This window comes from Papilio polytes, unplaced genomic scaffold (assembly GCF_000836215.1).
Source record: "Papilio polytes unplaced genomic scaffold, Ppol_1.0 DF824270.1, whole genome shotgun sequence".
Taxonomy (NCBI): Eukaryota; Metazoa; Arthropoda; class Insecta; order Lepidoptera; family Papilionidae; genus Papilio; species Papilio polytes.
Window position 1 is genome coordinate 585,235 of NW_013524934.1, and position 21,389 is coordinate 606,623.

General features: G+C 33.2%; 1 protein-coding gene across 6 annotated transcripts in view; it reads left to right on the forward strand.

Annotated features, from left to right (window-relative positions):
- LOC106105469 (disintegrin and metalloproteinase domain-containing protein 11) overlaps window positions 1-21,389 on the forward strand; it is a 189,420-nt gene that overhangs the window by 117,324 nt on the left and 50,707 nt on the right. For all 6 annotated transcript variants that reach the window (XM_013285796.1, XM_013285803.1, XM_013285812.1 and 3 more), the window contains exons 6-7: window positions 5,539-5,608; window positions 16,143-16,289. In XM_013285796.1, the coding sequence (XP_013141250.1) occupies window positions 5,539-5,608; window positions 16,143-16,289 (217 nt within the window). The remainder of the gene's footprint in view (window positions 1-5,538; window positions 5,609-16,142; window positions 16,290-21,389) is intronic.

The following is a 21,389-nucleotide window of genomic DNA, read 5'->3' on the forward strand; positions in this document are numbered from 1 at the left end:
TAATTTTCGCTTAAAGTAATGTCTCACGATAGTTTAAACAATTTAAACCGTATCACTCTGTATTCACGTTTACTCACTTTGTTTTATCTTGATAACCTTCATTTTAGTATCTTCTTACTTGCTACTTGTTTTCCAGGCAACAATCCTGTTTGAGCTATAAAATGAATAGGTGGAGTTACTAGTTTTGTAAAAAATGACACTAAATTGATGTGAATGTAAAAGTTCAAACATTGTAGTGAAAAGTATTATTATGTGTTTCCTTTTGTGGTCCCGATATCGGTATTAAACAAATCCATTAATCGCATAGTCACCCTAACTTTGCATTAAACCCGCGAGTTTTAATGAATAATATATTGTTTGGCGCGAATAACACAGCTCGGGTTACACTCGACCGTCCTCGTACTTCCCCGCATATCCCCCGTTCAGCACTGTCCTTAACCGTATGTCCCCGCATTGTCTTCCTAATGCACCGTGTATTGCGGAATGAGGCACGGTGTGGCAAGCACCTGCTTGTAATGCCGCTTAAATAAACTCAGACTGCTTATATCCAAACGCATATTCATCGTCCCGTACTGTTTGAGTAGTATGTGGCTTTACGACTTTAAAATATTTAGTGCTCTCTTAGTTTATTATCTTTTTAAGTAGATACTTCAACAAATCGTGCATTTATTTGGATAATATCTAAGTCTAGACATATTATAATCTAATTAAATGTTTAATATTATAGACAGCTTGACCTCCTCAATGAAGAATACCGTTGATTTTTTTTTAATTATAGTCTGCCCATAACAAGCTGTACTATGCTAACATTTTGCTTCTTAATTTTTAGATTGCAAACCAATTATAATATTCTGCAAACACGTGTTTAAAATCTATTTCTCCTTGTCTTATTCTAACAAATGCTTATTGCGTCAAAAGGAACGCATCACAGACGAAATTCAAACTCGAGTCGCGTTCCGTTTCACAACTTCTTATTTTCTGCATAACTCGCAGTTAAGTTTAGTTCCGTGTTCACGGAGCAAATATTATTAAATGAGAACAAAATGAAATGCACATACACGTTGCCTTTTGCAGAGTTTTCATTACAAATAAAGTTAACGACGAACTGAGTACATTTTGAAGTTCTCATTATTGTTGGCAGAGTTGTATATTTAATTGCTATTCATTTTAGTAACAACTTTGATATTTATTACTGAAAAAGGAATTATATTAGCTACAAAACCAGTGAAAGAATATAATTAGTTAAAATTTTATTTAGTGTATATAGTGATTACGATTATGATAGACTACTTTTTGCCCGCAGATTCGTCTGCTTTGAATTAAATAAAAATTATGTAAGTACTATGTGTTCTGTGACCAGCGTGGTTGACTATGGCTTAGTCACCCTAACTAGGCTCCGTCCTCCTCGGTGGGAACGTGTAGTGAGCTGGTGATGATGATGATGATGATCTGTTCTTCCAGACAATATATATCTGTGTTAAATTTAATATAAATTTATTAAGCAGTCTTGAAGATACGAAGTGATAATCGCATCCATAGTTTCGCATTTATAGCATTATTGTGAAGTACAATTAAAACAACGGAATCCTATTAAACTGGAATCTTAAATCAGTCAATTACGGCACTATTACGGCTTAAAACCAGCGTCGCCTTCAGCGACAAGCTGGAGACCGCATCAGCTGAGTCTTCTCCTTTTGACCAAGATTTTTTTTATTAATATGTTTTGTGAATTTTGTTTTTTTGTGATTTTTTTTCGTCAACAGTGTTTTATTTTTTATTATCTATTTTTTTAAAAATTAGTAGAAATTTTAAAATCAACTATTTCACATTACTGTCAGTTTTAGTTATTCAGTTAGCTAAGTTTGGTTTAAATTTCTTATTGAAATTGTGTGAGCGGCATATAACCTCTGATAATTAAACCGCGTCCGGTTTCGACCGCGGCTGACTCAGCACAAACGTTTGAATAACCTTAATGATACAGTATTGGATCGATGCCAGATATTGAGATTTCAATAATTACATAGTTGTTGCAACACTCAACAAATTAGAATTGATAACTTATAACATTAAAAAAAAATATTGAGATAAAAAGACATATCGCAAATGTTTACCTGCCTGGCGTTATAAAAAATGTGTTACAACGAGAATTCAAAAGTAACAAAATTGAATATACTCTCTTTCGTTCGTTCTCTCTCAAGGATTCGATAGCTTTTGTCAATCATAAATCATGTACTTTTAGAGCGCGTGCACACTTTTGACCAAACTATCGCACAACTGTTTAGTCATGCTTTAATTTCTGAGCTTGGAGGTGCTCTGGATTTTTAGTTGTGCAACTAAACACTTAACACAATCGACAATCGCACAACAGTTGTGCGATATTTTAGTCAAAATTGTGGGCCCGCTTTTAGACTTGTAGACAATGTACGATATAAAACGTTTTACGCGTGTTAGCACTTTCGTCCAATAACATTAACAACTGAAATCAGTCACGCACATTTAGAACGTAACGTATTTACAGTATCTCTTGTGTCCTGAAAATAACGCCTGAAAAAATCGGATATATTAAACCTGAAAGATTCTCTAGATGAAGAAATAGATCTTCTTTGTTATCCAAAACTGTTTATTCCTTTTACGAAAAAGTAAAGAGATTATAGAATTTTTTATGAAAATAATCTTTTTTTTATAGTTACCTGAGCTATTAATCTATACTTATTATAATAAAGCGTAAACACACACTTCTTTGTTGCCTAAGATGTCAGCAATTACAGCATATTTTTGAATAATTTTATATTTAATAAAAAGCCCTACACTTACGTCACGCTTTAGGCTATATATTTTCACGACATTAAACTTAAGGAGTAAATCTTGGATAAAAACCCTAATGTGGGAAAGAGACCATAAGTTGCTGCCAACATCAAGAAAGCAAGATTGCCAAGCTTTGTCATGTCATTTTGACATTTGCTATTGATAATTTGACAAATGTAAATAATGAAATAAAATTTTCATAATTTCATGCGGATGAAGCCGCAAGGGAACAGCTAGTAATATTCGAAGTCCTAATACTATTAACCATTAATCTTGTAAAATCCTACTCTTATTCAAGTATTTCTATAAATTACTATAAAAGAAAACACTGGGAAGTTTAACTGTAGAATTTCTAGCATCCCTTTCAAAGTTTCTCTACATTTCTTCGATCGCATTGAGTGTTAAGATTTTTCTCCAATTGGGTCGACTACATTCATTTTACTTGTAAACTATATTACTTAAACAAATTGCATTGAATAAATGTTTTTTAATCTCGATTTATAGGTTCTTTTTCTGAGTATAATAAACCGTGGGAAATGGTTAATGGTAATTGGTGGAATTGAGATGAATATAGTCGGAATAACAAACATAATTAAACCACATTACAATTTTATCTTACTAAATCTCATATTTTTATTTTCTTATTTTTATATATAATATCTTTCACATGTCTTAAAAAAATAACAAAATAAAACATATTATATAAAAAAATAGAAGTCCACCGGCTGCGGAATCCGATGACTCAAGCAACCAGTGGTCAGGGCTGCAGAGAAAAGAACCTCCTCACTAGTCGTGCGGTTTCTAAAATAACCGCCTTTTGAATCGGGCCCTTAATCCAACTGTCTAGCGAGAGCTTCTTGAGGTGTTGGTCGAAGCTCTTCGCTATCAGCCCGTGTGCCGCAACGACTATCGGAGTAATGGTTAACGCGAAAATTTATATGGATGGATGAATAGATCTTGGATGGATGTTTGTTAGTGCTTGTAGCCTAAACGGCTGAACGGTTTTCGATGAAATTTGATATATAGATGAGGACGATAGTCTGGAAGAACACATAGGTCACTTTTGTATTTTTTTTAATTTTACGCGGACGGAGTCGCGGGCGAAAGCTAGTTTAATAATATTTCCATGAAATTGAACGACACGAGCGATTGTTTTTCGGATACATAAATGTATGAAAATAGTTACTTCTAAATGGTCGATGGATATAAATTTAGCAAAAAGGGGACTATGACGTCACATATGCATGCAAAGAGTAATTGTTTCTAGTGTTTTTTTTTTCATTGTCCATATGTTACATGTGGCAGCCACGTTGCGTCGTCATTGCCTAATTACGTTTGCAATTAATCAATTTAACTAGGCATTAGGTAACGTGTATTACATTCGAATTGGTGTAATGTAATTACGAATCATTTAACATTCGATATAAAACCAAAAGTAGTACATTATTATTTTAATGCGTTTTGTTTTGTAATATCTAGTCACTAAAATTTTGGTCCTTCGAGGCGGGATATTTCCTTTTCATTTTAAACTAGCTGTTACTCGCGACTTTGCATTGTGAAAATAAAAAATAACATTAACCATATAGCCTATGTTTCTCACCGATAAATTACCTTTCTAATGGTGAAAGAATTTTTAAAATCGGCCCAGTAGTTTTTACATGAATCGAATACATACAAAAATACAAATCTTTCCTCTTTATAATAATAGATATATTGAAATATTATTTTTAACCTAACCTATCTCTACTAAGACCAATATTAATGTCAATAAAAAACTACACGATCTGACTTTAATGGGATTACGTTTTTACGAATTTTTCATCTCAATAGTAAAATTTTATTTTATTTTATTGTAAAAAGCAATTCTAAATATCTACACATCTACAAAATAAACACATTACACCCTTAACGAATCCCCTATATTCGTATCTGAGATGACTTGATTACCATACTAAGTGCTTACCTCAGCGAGAATTAACATAGATTCTTGTTGTCTCACGAATACTTCCTACTTCCAATTTAAACGATGGTACGTTTGCTTTTAGAGAAATTATCTTAATTATAATGCGAGCGTCGTCAGGATTATGTCGCCTTTATTGTGTAAGGATAAATTTGTAAATGTCTTTACAGGAACAGTTTATGTTTTTAAACGAAAAGTTTTTAAACCAACTGTCGATTACCATAGCTGGCCATTGATGTAAAATTTCGTTTTTATTTTAGATTTCAGTACTGGTAGCAACTGTTTTTGACATATTTTATAAAATGCCCGCAATATAGTCTTTTCACTACGTAAGCAATTATAGTTTGTCAAAGAGTTATTCTCCAGTTCAATTTTCTCTCGAATCTATACCCAATTGGAATGAACACAGGCGTGAATATTTGCTCGCTCGCGAACGTTGGCACAGTTTCAATGCCGCACCGAACGTATGTCACATTTTATGAATATAATATCCTTTTATAAAAGACCTGTCTATTTTTACTGATCAATGTATATAAAGTTCTTAGTTTTCTTATTCAATGGTGTATTCTTTTTGTAAATGTATTTGCGAATAGTTGAAATGAATTTCATAGAACGTCTACAAATGATTCTTGAAATTATAATTTCAATTTGTATATTTCGAGTTTTTACGGTTTCGTTATTTGAAATTTTTGAATGTTATTTAAAATAATAAATACATTTTAAAGATTGAGATCAAATTGTACATTATTTGACATTTCAATTTTCTTTTACAGACAACTGCTTGCACCGAATCTAAAACAAACCCAGTACTTAGCGAACGGGGCCGAGAGCGAAGTAAGAACGGTAAGTTTTTTACAATTTCCTACTTACTTATACTACTTCAGACATGCATTAAAAAGTCCAAGACAGAACAATACGAGCCTAATATTAATTATGTAGGATAAAAGTATTTTTGTGTATGAAAAACGTGCCTTACGTGCACTCTATAAATTAATTTAATCTCTTTGCTGGCCTAGTACTGAAACGAATTGTATATACTTCGCTACGTATCGCTTACAATCTGATACACGTAAAATTTGTGAGGTGCATATGTGTGGCCATATTTAATACGTTATTGCGTATTTAAATGGCGTATCAGTGTACTTGGTCTGACAAAACGAACTCCTGAATTTAATTATTACAACAACTTGTTGCAACTTGTCAATTTGTCGTAACAACTTGTTTCAATACAGAACTATGAAGTTTTAAAAAGTTACAGCCTTCGCTTCAGTAACTGGTAAAGTTTTAATTGTTGGTAGTGAAACAGACGGTTGCATCGGAAGATTAAGTAGCCGTCTGATTTAAATGTTACAGTGGCGGCCTCTTTGAATTCTTTTTTATGTGCTTTGATATTTTTTTTTATGCTCTAAACGTACTAGCTTATATTACTATTGGATTGTGTAGTATTTTAATATTGATAGAATTTCTTAATCGACACAGTAGTTTTTGAGTTTTTCAGAATCCAGATTTATTTCGAAAAAACAACAAAAATTAAAATCGTTGTATAAGACATCGACTGAATTTAGAAATGAAGAAATTCCGGAAATTTTGTATAAAGCACGTTTCACTATCATTTAACGAATTCGTTTTTGGGGAATTTCCATTCTGCGTACAACGAATATTGAATTTTAAACAGGTGCCGAGGACTACGGCCTCTTTATTTAGACAATATTTGAATACAATCAGTATGATTGGTGATTTTTTTTAATATTTATTCAGGACTTTTAAGATTATTTAAATAAAATCGCTATTTTGATTGTCAATTTGTAATCAGGAAAACTAGAATTATTTAATCTGCACATTTTCAGCGTTAACGTAAATTGTTGTACTTTCTTGTATTTTAAAACAGCGCCATCTGTTATTCAGGACCGTCTTATTTATGGTCTGCTCTAACAAGATAAGGCATTAAGAATTTATTGTTGTGAGTAGTTCTAGGAAGATAATAATTCTCTTTTTCTTTAGATAAACTTTTTCTCAAGACGTTACTTTAAGAGCAAGATGCATTTTACATTTATTATAAAACTTATTTCATTCAGAACATCGTCATTTTTAAACTTAAGTAATTAATTTAATTTGATTGAGCTTAATTTCTTAGCAATAGTTGTTAAAAATTATCCAGTGGTGTGAAATCCATACAAAGTGACATTTATCAACTGAAAAAACGTTTCTTTCCTTTCAAAAGGAAATCATTTATTGCTCACGTAACCGAATTTGGTTCTCAGTTCGGACCGCATTCGAATTCTCAGCAATTAGAATCGTTCACTTGTTTCTTCTTATGTGACGTTTTTCCTTCTGCCATCTGAACGGACGGTCGGTTTTAATTGCTTTTTATATTGCGACACGACGTACACGCTTATTACGTCGGAATGAATTTACAAATGAGCGGCGTGAAAGAGATTGAATGAAATATAATTGGGATGAATTTATGTCGTATGAATGAGAGAAAGCGATCAAAATACCATATACAATTTTCCTCTGTCCTCATTTTTATTTATTGTTAAGTGCCATATATTAATTAAGAATAAGTACACGGCTTAACTGGCCGTAACAAATTAAAACAACACCATGGTTCACTTATTATTAAGTTTAAATCTTAAATATATGTATTTTTAAGATAGTAATTCATTAAAATCTAAAACAACTAACGGGTCCATTGTCCATTGTTAAAACAATTGGAAAATAACAAATCAACAACCTCCTCTTATTACTAAATTTATAAACAAAGACATTACCTAATATAATTTCATACTAATACGGGTTAATTGTCGTACAATACAACTTAACTTTAGTACTTTGTTAATAAGTAAATCTGCAATCTGTTTTTAACGCTCATAAAATACTTAGTAGAAAACTCTTTATAGTAAAGTAACATTAACGATGCAGACTAGACGCGATGTTAAACAGGCATCAGTATTAACTGCTCAGCTTAAACGAGCACCCCAGCGACCTCTGTTGTTTAAGACTAGTTTATATTTATAGCCAGTTTTGTACGAAAGGCAAAACATTTACAAACCCACTTTACAAATTACTTCAAATATAATAAACCCTTATTACATTAGAAAATGATAATTTTAAATCAAATTAATCTTCGAATCTAGAATTAAATTTTAATAAACTCAGATCAAACGAATACTTTTAACGACGTTTACGTCTGCAAAGAAACGTCCTGAACGACATTGGCTTTGTAGCCATTTGTACTGAACGAAACATGAATTTTAAAACTCGATTTAGTCAAACGCAATCTGTTTTCAATACGATATTTATTTAAAACATTTCACTTGTATTAAAACATTTTCTTTTAAAGATCTTTTAATATTTACCAGTTCTCTTTTAACGAAAACAAAAGAGATACTGAAATTTAATTAAAAGATCGTGAAGATTACAGAAAACGGTAATTTTAAACAATGCATTTAAAACATAGATATTTTAAAACTTCATCATATTATACATTTGAGCACGATACTGTACAGAAACTACATAAATGTCGGCAGTTACAAATCCTTAGAATCCAGTTCTGAATCGAGCCGCGGCGCAACACCGAGCTTCCTTTTATCCTTCGTTTTCTTTACAAACATTTCTCCTATTGGAGGATCAACCTCTAGTCCATTGGTTGTCTGGGAAGATACTTGTGTAACAATATTTTGTATAAAATAAACATTTAACATAAAATATATGATTCACTTGTATGAGATTATCTCGCAATTCAATCTATCTATAATATACTAAAGCGTAAACACACTACTTCGTGGCGTAGGATGTCAGCAATCACACCAAAGTTGTTGACAACATCAAGGAAGCAAGGTTGCCATGCTTTGTCATCAAGTCATGTCATTTTAAAATTTGGAATTAATAATTTGACAAAAGTAAACAATAAAATAAAGTTTTTATAATTCAGCTAGTAATATAATAAAGCGCAACCACACTTCTTCGTGACGTAGAATGTCATGAACCACAGCATATTTTAGATTAATTCTTTATTTTATAAAAAGCACTACGCTTACGACATGTTTTAGGCTACATATTTTCACGCTATCAAGCTTCGCGGATAAATAAATTGGAAAAAAACTGTCTTGTGGGAAAGAGATACTACTAGCTACCAACATTAAGGAAGCATGATTATTATAGTAACGGTTATATTGCCATTAGCAATTGAGAATTTGACAAATGTAAAGAATAAAATAAAGATTTTGTAATTTCATGCGGATGGATCACGGGGACAGCTACTTACAGTTATAGCTACAGTCGCTTAACAGTGGTAGTGTCCGCTTTAACATCTTAGCACTGCAGGGCCGGCACGCCCGGTGTAATACCACGACCACACAGAAAACAGGCGTGAAGTGGAAGCAATTCCGCGTTTCGTCTGATGAGTGTGGTGCCGGAGGCCTAATTTTAGTCCCTTTCCCTTTCCACCCCTTTCTTAAGAGGAAAAGATGGGAAGGGGAAGTGGATTTGACGGTGGAGGAGATGCATAAGAAGGGGAAATATCTTCTTTATGTGCGTCTCCTCCTCCGTCGTATAAGGGTAGGCAACGCATCTGCAATTGCGGATGTCTATGGGCAGCGGTCGCCTCGCCATTTTGGCGGATTCTAGTGGCCGCTTACTCGTTTGACACCTTATGTTATAAAAAAAAAGCTAGTTTATTTTTGTAAAGCTTCTACATTACAATGGATATCAATAGAGTTGCGAACCACGATGAGGTGAACGCCCTGCCTTATTGAGAGAGTAATCACACATCTTAAGATGTACTTACAGTTATTGAACGCTGGTAATTTCCATTGACAAATAAGTCGTTATCTAAACTCGTGGATCGTCGACCTGACAGAGATTTATTGATATAAAGATAGGTCGATTTGGATGAGACAGGTGACGTCTAGACAGATCTCTGAACTTTTAATTGACCGATACCGAATTCGGAAGTTCAATGAGATTAACTGAGACCCTTGCAGCGGCCACTTCAAAGTTTGCTCGATTTATTTAGAAGATTTATTAATCGACTGAGATTTAATCACGGCTAAAGTGTTTTGGGATGTTTATCTCGGAAAGATTTATTACTAGAGATCGGAATAAACTTTTGAGAAATGTTTAAGTATAGTGGTTTTTTTAATGGTTAATGGCAAGTAATAATGATCGTGTGTATTATAAAATGAATTGTGGATTTAAAAAAGTAAACGAAACGCTGATTTTTTTTATAGTCATTAATATCTTAACTTAATCACTAACTTCAATGTGAGGTTACCAGGGTTCCAAGTTAATACGTTTTTATAACAAACTAGCTTTCGCCCGCGACTCCGTCCGCGTGGAATTGAAAAAAAAAACAAAAGTGAGTAGCCTATGTGTTCTTCTAGACTATTCTCTACATCTATACCAAATTACATCGTAATCCATCCATCCATCCATCTAAACTTTCTCATTTATAATATTAGTAAGATTTGTGTGACATTCTTCATTTAACATTGACGTATACAAACAAACGAATCGATAGTTTTGTTCATATCTAAACTACAACTATGAATATTTCTAGTACATTAAGCGTCGTGTAACATTGGCTTCTAGGAAAATAAATGTAGCTAAAATGATAGCTAACACAACGTAAATTACATGCTTAATTTTTTAAATCTTTTCGAATAACCTTTATATCTAAGCTGTTATTCCGTTAAGCAAATTAGATAGGCTTAGTTTCGTGATTTAAAAAACGCTTGTGAACAATCACTTAATTATAACAAACTAGCTTCCGCCCGCGGCTTCGTTCGCGTGATATTAATAAAAACAAAAGTAACCTATGTGTTCTTCCAGACTATCCTCTACATCTATGCTTCATCGAGATCCGTTCAGCCGTTTAGGCTACAAACTCTAACAAACTATCTATCCATCCATCCGAACTTTCACATTTATAATATTAGTATGAAGTACGAAGTATGATAATCGTCGTTTAAAATTGAATTAAGTTAAAAACTAAACTAACTAATAGCAATTATACAAAATACAAATTACAAATTATTCATTTATGTTAATGACGTGGACAAATTTAATTATAAAAGTTCAATATATTCTTCATTTAACTTAGCTGTTAGTACTACGAAATAATTTATCTTGAAATTCCTTATTCGTTGGCAAATTATCCTGTAAAGTTTGAATCTCCAAATGCATTAACCGGTTCAAGTCAGTTTAACCTCTTGCGAGAGGGGCGCTCGCTAGATCGATCCTCCCACCTCGCCTGTTTGACCAGAACAACTTTAATTAGACGCCCATCCACTATCTTCTAATTGCAGTGATCTGTCAGTTGTTTTTTTTACAAATTTACAACTTACGTCTTCGGATAACTCAAACATTGCTTCGGTTGCAAAAAAGAAAAGGTAAAAAAACATTTTGGAAGTCCAATTAAATTTATCTTAAGCGGAAAAAACAAGGAAGAAATCAGTGGCATCGCATGAGCTACGCGCGATTTCCTTGTGAATTTCGTGGGGGTTAGGGATTAACTGCACAGCCCTACAGCTAGTGCTACTCATGTCACGAGCGGTAGCGTCAGCGGGTAAATAAAATATTAAAACGTTTTTTGTAATTAAAATGTATTTAACAACGTGTGTTTGATTTATACCTTTATACAAACTTAAATTTTCTTTATACAAATTCATTAATATACTATATTGTAAGTAGAGAATTTTTTGAAATAACATATTGGATTGTATATAACATAAAAATAGATAAAGATGTAGAAACCACTAACTTAATATTGATTAAGCAAATAATACAGGTTCCAATAATTCAACTAAATAATATTGATTTTAAATTGGACCAAATGTTAAATGGTCCGAAGAGAAACGAGGCAGAAAGTCGTTCGAGAACCACTCGCACTATGCAAACGTTCGAGATAAACTAGTAGGGATCGTCGTAAAGTATCAGGGCTGACTAGGGTTGGCACATCGCGCACTATCAGAAAGATACTGTTATACATGTCTGGTCGGGATAACACGAAATACTATTTGTACATACATTTTGTTGTTTTGCAAAATACCATCTCTTAATATGATTTCTTTTTTTTTTAGTGGTCCTTTCATAATCTATACTAATATTATAAACAGGAAAGATTTGTATTTTTGAACTTTTTACGTATTGAAATATCTCAAAAACTACTGAACAGATTTTAAAAATTCTTGCACCATTAAAAAGCTATGTTATCACTGAGTAACATGAGCTATTTTTTTACATTTATTTAAAGCGGACGAAGTCGGCAACAGCTAATATTTCACAAATATGAATTTCAGAGTGTTTTAAAACATTCTCTTATAAATTGAAGCGGGTCGTACTGCAGAGCAGATTTAACCTTAACAAGTTTGACCTTACCAAAATCCAGCATGAATTGACACACTTTGATGGTTGGATCGAAATAAATTGCTCGGATGGGAAGAGATGACTAAGACGTAGGGGGAGGTGAAAGGTGGCGGGGGGGAATTCAAATTGGATTGAAGGAAGTTTAGATTAGATTGAATTTTCTGCCACCTTGTTTAATTTGGTAGGGCGAATGATACTTGATACTTATACGATATTTGTAGGAAACGTCAATGGACAATTATCAATTTCATAACCATAGACTTAAAAATCTAATCAGTATTTTTCGTTACCATTTTAATATTGTTGTTTGTCAAACTTTACACGCATTCGTAATTTCAGTACAACATACAGTATCATTAAAGAAAAGAGTAGCAAGGTTATAATATATTAAGATTTCTACATGTATAATTCCAATACAATAACATAAGGAATTCTCCCAATTTAACAACGCGTACAACAACAATCCAACAACAAGACGCGTAGCACCGTAACCGTATACCTTGTAATTAATTTCACATCAAACTACTTAAGGGGAAACTCTCATCGTATTAAGTTTATCCAGAGACGTTTGTAAACTGATCAATTCTAACTGAGACTTAATTACACGTCGAGGCACAATTAGATGCCGTTCGGATACAACGATGTAATCAATACCTTTAACTTGGAAATACAATTGATGATTTACTTGAAGAATTTTATTCTAAGAATGAATTTGAAGAGAACACAATTATATTAATTGTAAGAAAAGCGTCGGTGGCTCAGTGGTTTAAGCACTTGAATTGTAATCTACAGGTCTTGGGTTCGAATCCCGCTATGTACCAATGTTATTTTCAATTTTTCGAATTTTTATTTGTACATAATTTACCCGACGTTCTTACGGTGAGGGCAAACATCGTGATGCAACCTGCACATATCGGTGAAGAAATTTAAAGATATGTCTGAAGTCGACCAACCCGTACTGGGCCAGCGTGGTTGACTATGTCATAGTCATCCTAACTTATGGTAGGCTCCGAGCCCCTCAATGGGGACGTATAGTGAGCTGGTGATAAAATTGTGAGAGTTATCTTATTATTAGTATGGTTAGTAATCTGTACTAATGTACATAAATAGGAGAGATTTGTATTTTCAACAACTTTAACACAATCCCTTCAGGTAATTTAGATACTGCTATTTCTCTGTGTAATAAAACCAAAACATCAAGCAACCTGGGTAGAGTAGACACTTGTGGTGGCAAAGTCCATTTTTCATCTCGAGTAGTTTGTAATTACCGTATACAGTGACGTGGGGGAAGGGGAATGAACACCAGCCGTGTCGTCGTTACATTTTTCAAGCTCACAATAGCTCTGGTTGGATCTTTATGGTATAAAAGTTTAGCTTGATACGACATTGTTTGTGCTAAGTGCTACAGTCTATCATAACACAGATAATATTCATTAATTATTTTTTCTATTTGATTTGACAAACTAAATTCTAAATCTAATTTCCATACAAATGTCTTCCCTATTTTATTATTGGTTGTTTTAAGTGTTTGTCAGGCGTAAGATTTATCCTTTAACAAGACACTAAATAACCAAGACAAGCAATAAAACATCAATATAGACCGTATTTAACAGAGACAAACAAGGCGTTAATCTAGACAGTGAATGAACACGCAATTATAGAAGGGCCCGAACCGTACTTAATATTATTTGCATTGAAAAACGTTACTGTATACCCGAAGGTCTCCGAATTAATTTCACAAACGAGGAAAACAGGCCAGACGGGTAGCAAAAACATCGGAGCGTGGAAAAAACTCTCCCGACACTCGTCAAAACCTGTCCCTTATTCGGGAGGCAGGATTAATCGACGTCTACAGCGATAACATTATCCCAAAGGAAAGAAATTCGACTGGTAATAAATATATATTTCTATGATTAGAAATTTGATATTTTAGAGGTTGTTGATTGTTGAAGTTTATGGTGTTAGCCTCAATAACCAATAACAACCTTAAATTTCAACACTTTCAAACTTGCTTGTAGCACAATGATGTATATCCATAATTAGAAATTTGGTATTTTAGAGGTTGTTAATTGTTGAAGTTTACGGTCCTTAAAGCTCAACATCCAATAACAACCTTAAACTTTAATATATTTAAATTGCTAAATTTATTTAAAATCAATTGTATATGACAGAGGATTCTGTTGCATTTGCAGCCTTTTAATACAAATTCAAGACAGTAACTAAAATTAAATTTGACAAAAAAATAAACTTTAAACTGTAATGTAAACATCCGTTCGGGTTAGTTCAAACGTTGCATTTTTAAAGACATGACATAACCTCACATAACCTAACTAATGCACTATAGACAAATGCGAGTTAATAGCTTTATTCATTCACTGAATTGAACGCATTGAATGACCTGATCGGGGAAAGGCCCGTTGAACGAGTCGGTCGGATGTCACGTTTTTCATTAGCGAGTGTATTTGTTGGCAATCAAGCTCGCGTCTCTGGGCGGGAATCCCAAGGAGCGTACTATGTTTTACTGATCTCAATTGTAATTAAATGCTTAATTAATTCAAACCAAATAAATGTTACTGTAATAAAATAAACCTTGTATTTACCTACATTTTATGTGTGTGTAATATTACTTTAGAATTAACATCACTACATCATAACAAATTTATAATAATATAATATTTTATTACTAAAAACCCTTTTTAATTTGTATTTTTCAATACAAGAGTTTGTATTCGGAACGAGACATCTCCATTCTACTAAATGAAATCAGCCTGTTTTCGTGTTCCTTTATAAAGAAATAGAATAAAACCTTTTCGATTTCTTACCAGCCGGCAGCGGCTGCGGTCCGGTCTTTCATTCGTTCATTCGTTCCATTCGCCACGAGTAAAAGGAACGCTTCCTAATTGCGAAGGAATTGAAGAGCCATAGAACACCAAAAGATTGCATTTTTATTTTACATTTTATCTTTAAATCGTGTAAATATTATTTCATCGAAGAGTAAATTTTGAATAACGGGGTGTTCTACTTACAGCGTGATTTGAAACCATTTTTTCATTTGGCTAGGATTTCTAAGATAATCCATCCAGTTTATAGCTTTTTTTAACATAAAACAAATTTTTGATCATATTTTTCTTAAAATAATAAGATACTCGGGAATAATCTATTCAAAAAATTTGGATATAGTGCCGAAGAATCAGCAAACACACCTTTATATTATAACGCTTATTTCGTGGCCCGAAACCGCCTCACAATAAATAGGACGATACTTTTGAAGGAAAAAATTAGAAGATCTCACTCAACAGGGCACAAAATTGCTCCCTTGAAAATGTTTTATTGAATTCCCGCACTTTTTCCCTTAATAACACCGACTTTTTAACATCGAGATTTTTACAATAAGTAATATTACTATGTTCTCAATAAAATACACAGTCCGTCATTTTAATTGGAGTACAAAAAAATTAGACAAAAGAAAGCATCTCTAAACCTATAGAAACCGTTTACACTAACCACATACATATTATCAATACAACCTTTAACTAAACTGTCGCACAACGGTTTAGTCGCGGTTTGATTCCTATGAGCCTATATGGAGGTTGGAGGAGCTTGGAAATGCGCGCACTACTCGATTTTAGTAGTTCAACTTGCCCTTAAACAGAATATTTTATTTATGTACAGTATATTTATGTATATATATGTATGTATTTTATGTAATTCTACACAAAAAAAAACCAGCGCACCCGCGGACAAACTAATTATATGGTTTTTGCGGAGCCATATTTGTGCATATAGTTTAATTTGTGTCATGTAATATTTTCAATAAATAAAAATAAACTAAACAGTTGAATTGGCTGCGAAACAATCGACAATCGCACAAGAGTTGTGTGGAGTTAAGGGGTGTGCCCGCACTAAATGTTTGAAAAACGAACTAAAATCAGTCGATGCTTACACCGAAGTATAAATAATTAGTTTTTTATTGTTTAATTAGTCAATTAATGTTACATTTTTGTTGCAGGAAATCGAGCACTGTTACTACCACGGCACGGTGAAGGACTACCCTGGCGCGTCCGCAGCCTTCCACACGTGTAACGGCGTCTCCGGAGTCATTCACATTGGGAACGAGACTTTCGTCATTCACCCGTTCTACGGCGGGGATCTATCGGTCAGTTATCATTCACTTTATAACCTTGAAACTATAAACGGCGTGTATTTATATATTAACGAATATTTGTGGTGTAAATGTACCAAATTCCTAGAAATGGTAGGATAAGGCAGGGGAGATGATGATGGTACACAGTTTTACAACATTTTAGTAAATGTTATTTTAATATTCATTAATCTACATTACAAATGTAGATTATGAAGTACTAATTATTACTAACAAAATGGTTTTTTTTTCTATTTTTCCGACAATAATTAAAAACATACAACCCATCAAACGCCGAGGAAATTGAAAGAGGAATAATTATTATATCCGGGATTAAAAACAAACAAAAATATTTAAATAACTTTCGTATATTCCATGCAATTTTAGATTCAACCGTTTGAACACTATTTCCGTTTCAAACAATACGATGATATTGGAGTGACTCGTTTCGATTTTGATACCTATATTGTATTCAAACGAAACAATGCACGATCGCTTAATGATTATCCCGTGCAAAAACAATAGAAAACTACATTTTCGTTTTTCAATTCCATACTAAAATACTGCCAATAATTGGAGTTTTTAATGAATAATCAACTCGAAGGATGGGCTTTAAAATGAGTGCATATGTTTAACCAAAATATATCTACGCTTCCATTCTTGACAAAGGACATGTGCTCTGGGAACCGCAATTTTGCGCATTCGTTTCGCGAAGTTTTAATTAAAACATATTCTGTTGTTTATAACTCTGCTTTAATTGTACGTTTGTAGTATTTAATTTGTACCGTAATTATTTCCGTGAGTTTCCATTATTGAATAGCTTTTGCCCGCGACTCCGACGGCGCGAAATTAAAAAAATGCTAAAGTAAGTAGCCTATGTGTTCTTCCTGACTATCCTCTACATCTATGCTAAATTTCATCGAGATCCGTTCAGCAATTTAGGCTACAAACATCAATCTAAACCTTCGCATTTATAATATTAGTTAGATTTACTACCTTATGCCATAATAACCTGATTATAATTCCATTCCAAAATCTATTGAATGACTTTTCGTCATTTTAATTGAATTAGGTCGACGAGCACATAACTAGGTTAAAGGAGGTCTACACACCTTTGTAAGAAATAACGTACTGAGATAGGGTCCCATACAGTCGCGCTCACAAGTGATTCATTATACGTGTTTGAAACGCGATGAAGTGTGTCAGAATGAATGCAAAGAAAGGCGCCTTGACACGGCCCTAGTTAACGAGATACTTGAACTTTCAAATGAAATTCGTTTATTCGAATTAACCTTTAAAATTCATATATGAAAGGTGATAGAGATAGCGTAAATAACCTTTCCAGAAAAGGATACGATAAATCCAAAATAGATTTGCAAAATGCAATACATGTACTTAGAACATTGACTTCATCTGTAAAGTATTGGGGAAGGAATTGGCTCTTGTAACACAGGGCAACCTACTACAGGTGCCAAAACTTCCTTGAAATGTGATACAAAAGAGACAATAAATTATTATTATTATTCTCTACTTTTATCATCTTTATTAATAGTCTTGTATAGATAATAATTAATAATAATGAATAACTTCCTGTATACCATATTTATAAGCTTCTAATCTTACTACACTACAGAGATAATTATTTTGATAATTGATTCCGTGCATTAATCCCTTACACAATATCATGTAGACAATTAAGAGAGTTCTAGTCGAGGTATGAACGCTTTATGTTACAATATTGAATGATTAATAATTAGTAGAGATGAGTAACTCAGTTATAATAGATGAACTGTAGATCTGTTCACAATTCGAAATTGTGAAACAGATCAGCTCAATTTGTTGGTATAATTTTCTTGAGTCACCGGGAAATTTGCAGCATGTCGGGTCCCATAGTACGTACGTGCCGTTGATTTGTTGAATCACAGCTCAACGTTTCAAGACTATATGAGCTGATCTTTGTACCGGTACTGAGCCGATTTACACACGCCTATGTTAGAGATATTTCGTGCGTCGACGCTCTAACATACGTTTCCTGTAATCAATTAAGTTTAACTTTGAGTATCAGGTTATTAGTTGCGGCAAAGCGGAAACAATCCTTATTAATTTTGGTTTGAAGTTAATAGCTGTGACATAAATTTGCATTTCAGGAAGAACAGTAGTTGCTATAATATAATTGTAGATTTTAAAAGTGTAAGGTTCCTAGTTCGAAATCTTAAATAAAACAATATTTATGTCTATTGCAATAAAAATACTGCGCCCCTTGCTTTTAAGTTGTACCTAAAACAGATCCCTGGGGAATCCCGCATATTTTGGATAGACAATACGCCCTTATCGTACCTACGACCAGCCGACCCGACGACAGGATGGGGATAAGATTAATTGACATCTACCATTGTCCGTGTTGCCTCTTTAATCACCTGGATTTTATTAATTAACACTACTAATATTGTTATTTATAAAATTCGCGCTTTTTGTCCGAAGAATATCTGATCTGTATCAACTAAGGAAATATTTCCGTATAATTTTTCTCATTAACAATTTTATACTACTCATATTTCATTAGCATTACAAGGGTTAGAAGACCTTTATCAAGTTTGTTTGTAATTTATAGTGTCTCTACAAAATTTGTAATATTTTAATAATGAAAAAGGTGAGGTTCTAAGAAAGGTTTCATCCCTCGGGGCAGCAGAGTAATGGTCATGAGACAATCTCGCTGGCTATTTCGTTGTGCCGTAGATATTTTATGTTGCCTCATAAATAACTGTCACTTTTCTCTTGGACAATATATCTTGATAATTTGGATTATTGACTACCTGATGATAAAAATGTTGATAATTTAAATGGAATAATGACCTGTATATCAACGATGAAATTCAATTTGGGTGATGTTAAACATTCCACATTGGACCATACTCGTTGACTAAAACCCAGTCATGAAGCCGTGTATAGTAACTACGACTATATTGTATTGTTATTTGTATGAGTACAAAGTAATATTGTACACGATAATAAAATAATTTACACATAAAATCCCACTTCATAATTGTTTGAAGTGGCCGCCGACCCTGCTCAAATCGCTCTAATGCTGTCCGTCAGAATGGCCGTTGTCAGACAGAGACATTTGTCGGGGTCCAGATAATCCCGGTCCTTATCTGTGACCGCTGCATAAATTTAGTCACACCACCCTAGTGTGTTAACAGCTTTATTTTAGTGAGAGTTGTGTAGACCTGTTTTTGGTCATCTTGTTCACGTTTCAAATTTACAGCTTTTACTGCAATTTACAGCAAAAATTACAGTAACTACAGCCGTGTTCTTTGTTCTATTGTTAAGAGACTTTTGCCTTCTGTGTTGAAATTCAAGTGACCTAACAGCATGTTTTATTAAATTAAATTATATAGCACTGTATAATTCAATTTGTGAATTGCCCTTCCAAAATGGAAGGTCTTTGTTTCTCATTTGCACAAGATACTTGTAATCTTATTGTAATAATTTGAATGGGGTTGTAATGAAAAGGAAGCGGTAGGCGCCGGCGCCGGCCCTGTTGTCTTAAAATCCTTTACAGCCTCCCCTTTGTCCTACATACTTACAACAATAGATTACAATTAATCTGACGTCTACGTAATAATGTTCTCGTAATCTGATAAACGCATCTATGGTTCTGCGGTAGATGAGCGTGGGCCACGAAGTAAGCGACTCTTAACGTATTCAGGAATTAATACTTCTTGACGTTTAATGTTGGTCAATGTTATTCTCCTACTATTTCACATAATTCTATCAGTTATCTCTACTTCGACCAAAAGTTATTTAAGTATACTTTTCTTAAATTGAAACCCAAGAAAGCTATTTAAATCAAATTAATTTATTTCTAAACACTGTAATTATTGATTTTCAACCAAATAGAATTCTCATGTGAATGAACTCTATCCCGTGTACAGTCGCGAGTTTCGTGGCCCCACCTCAACGGAATTACATTTCGCTTTACACTGTAATTAAGCGTAATCACTAACTTAACGAGTCTCACAGTGCTAAGTAATACGCGACGCCTAATGCGAAATTAAAGCCTAGAACAAGTGAGCAACGGCTTGCCAAGTTATATTCATTAAGCGATACATTTTTTAAATAATTCTCGTCTTAATGAAAAAGTAATATTACCGGGAATTTTCTTCTGTCTACTTAAAATTTTTGCATCAAATTTTTAATGAAATAGATCACTAGACGCCATATTTTTTTATGAAATATTTTTTTCAGACATAATCAACTTACAAAATATTCTCTAGTTCGTTCACCGCAATATAGAACTATTTGTGCTCACTATTTAGTTGCAGCAAAACAATGTTTTTCTCCAGACTTTTGTTTAATTAAAAAGCTAGACAACATTAAATTATTCTCACCTATTGAAATGAGTAATTAATATACTGGTTAATGACGTAAACTTAGTTTTCCAATTGGATGGATATCTTTTTTTGTAATATAGAATATAAAACATAAATTACTCAGCAATTCTACATTGTTGTAATTTGTGGTAATAAGATGAAGTGTGTATATTATTGTAGGAATTAGTGTCGTCGCTTAAGGCTGGTTACGTCATAAATTTGCATTGCGGTATGGAAGGGACCGTTGCTATTGTCACGCAAATCATATTATGCATGTGGAGTGCGCGATGTGATAATACGAGGGACCGGGTATTGTTGAGTCGTATCTGTTTATACAGATTTTGAATTCAATTGTTATGTTAGGCTATACATAACATGTATTTTAATATTATTATTTAAAGAATATAAGTACGCTCTTACAGACTATCGACATTTTGTTTCTTAAATAATTAATTAACGCAAATGTTTAACGCAAATGTTACTGGTATATTCCGATGCCTTTATTTTTTTGTACACGGAGGAAATCTTCAAATTTTTTTTTTTTTTTTTTTTTTTTTTTTTTTTTTTTTTTTTTTTTTTTTTTTTTTTTTTTTTTTTTTTTTTTTTTTTTTTTTTTGGTGTGTGACTGATTTGTCACTGTTTGCCTCGAAGAGGCATTTACAGATTCACCGGGCTTGAGGTGGCCCAGCGCGGATGGCGCTTAGCCTAAACCTCGACGAGTAACTAGGCTCGAGGGCTCCCT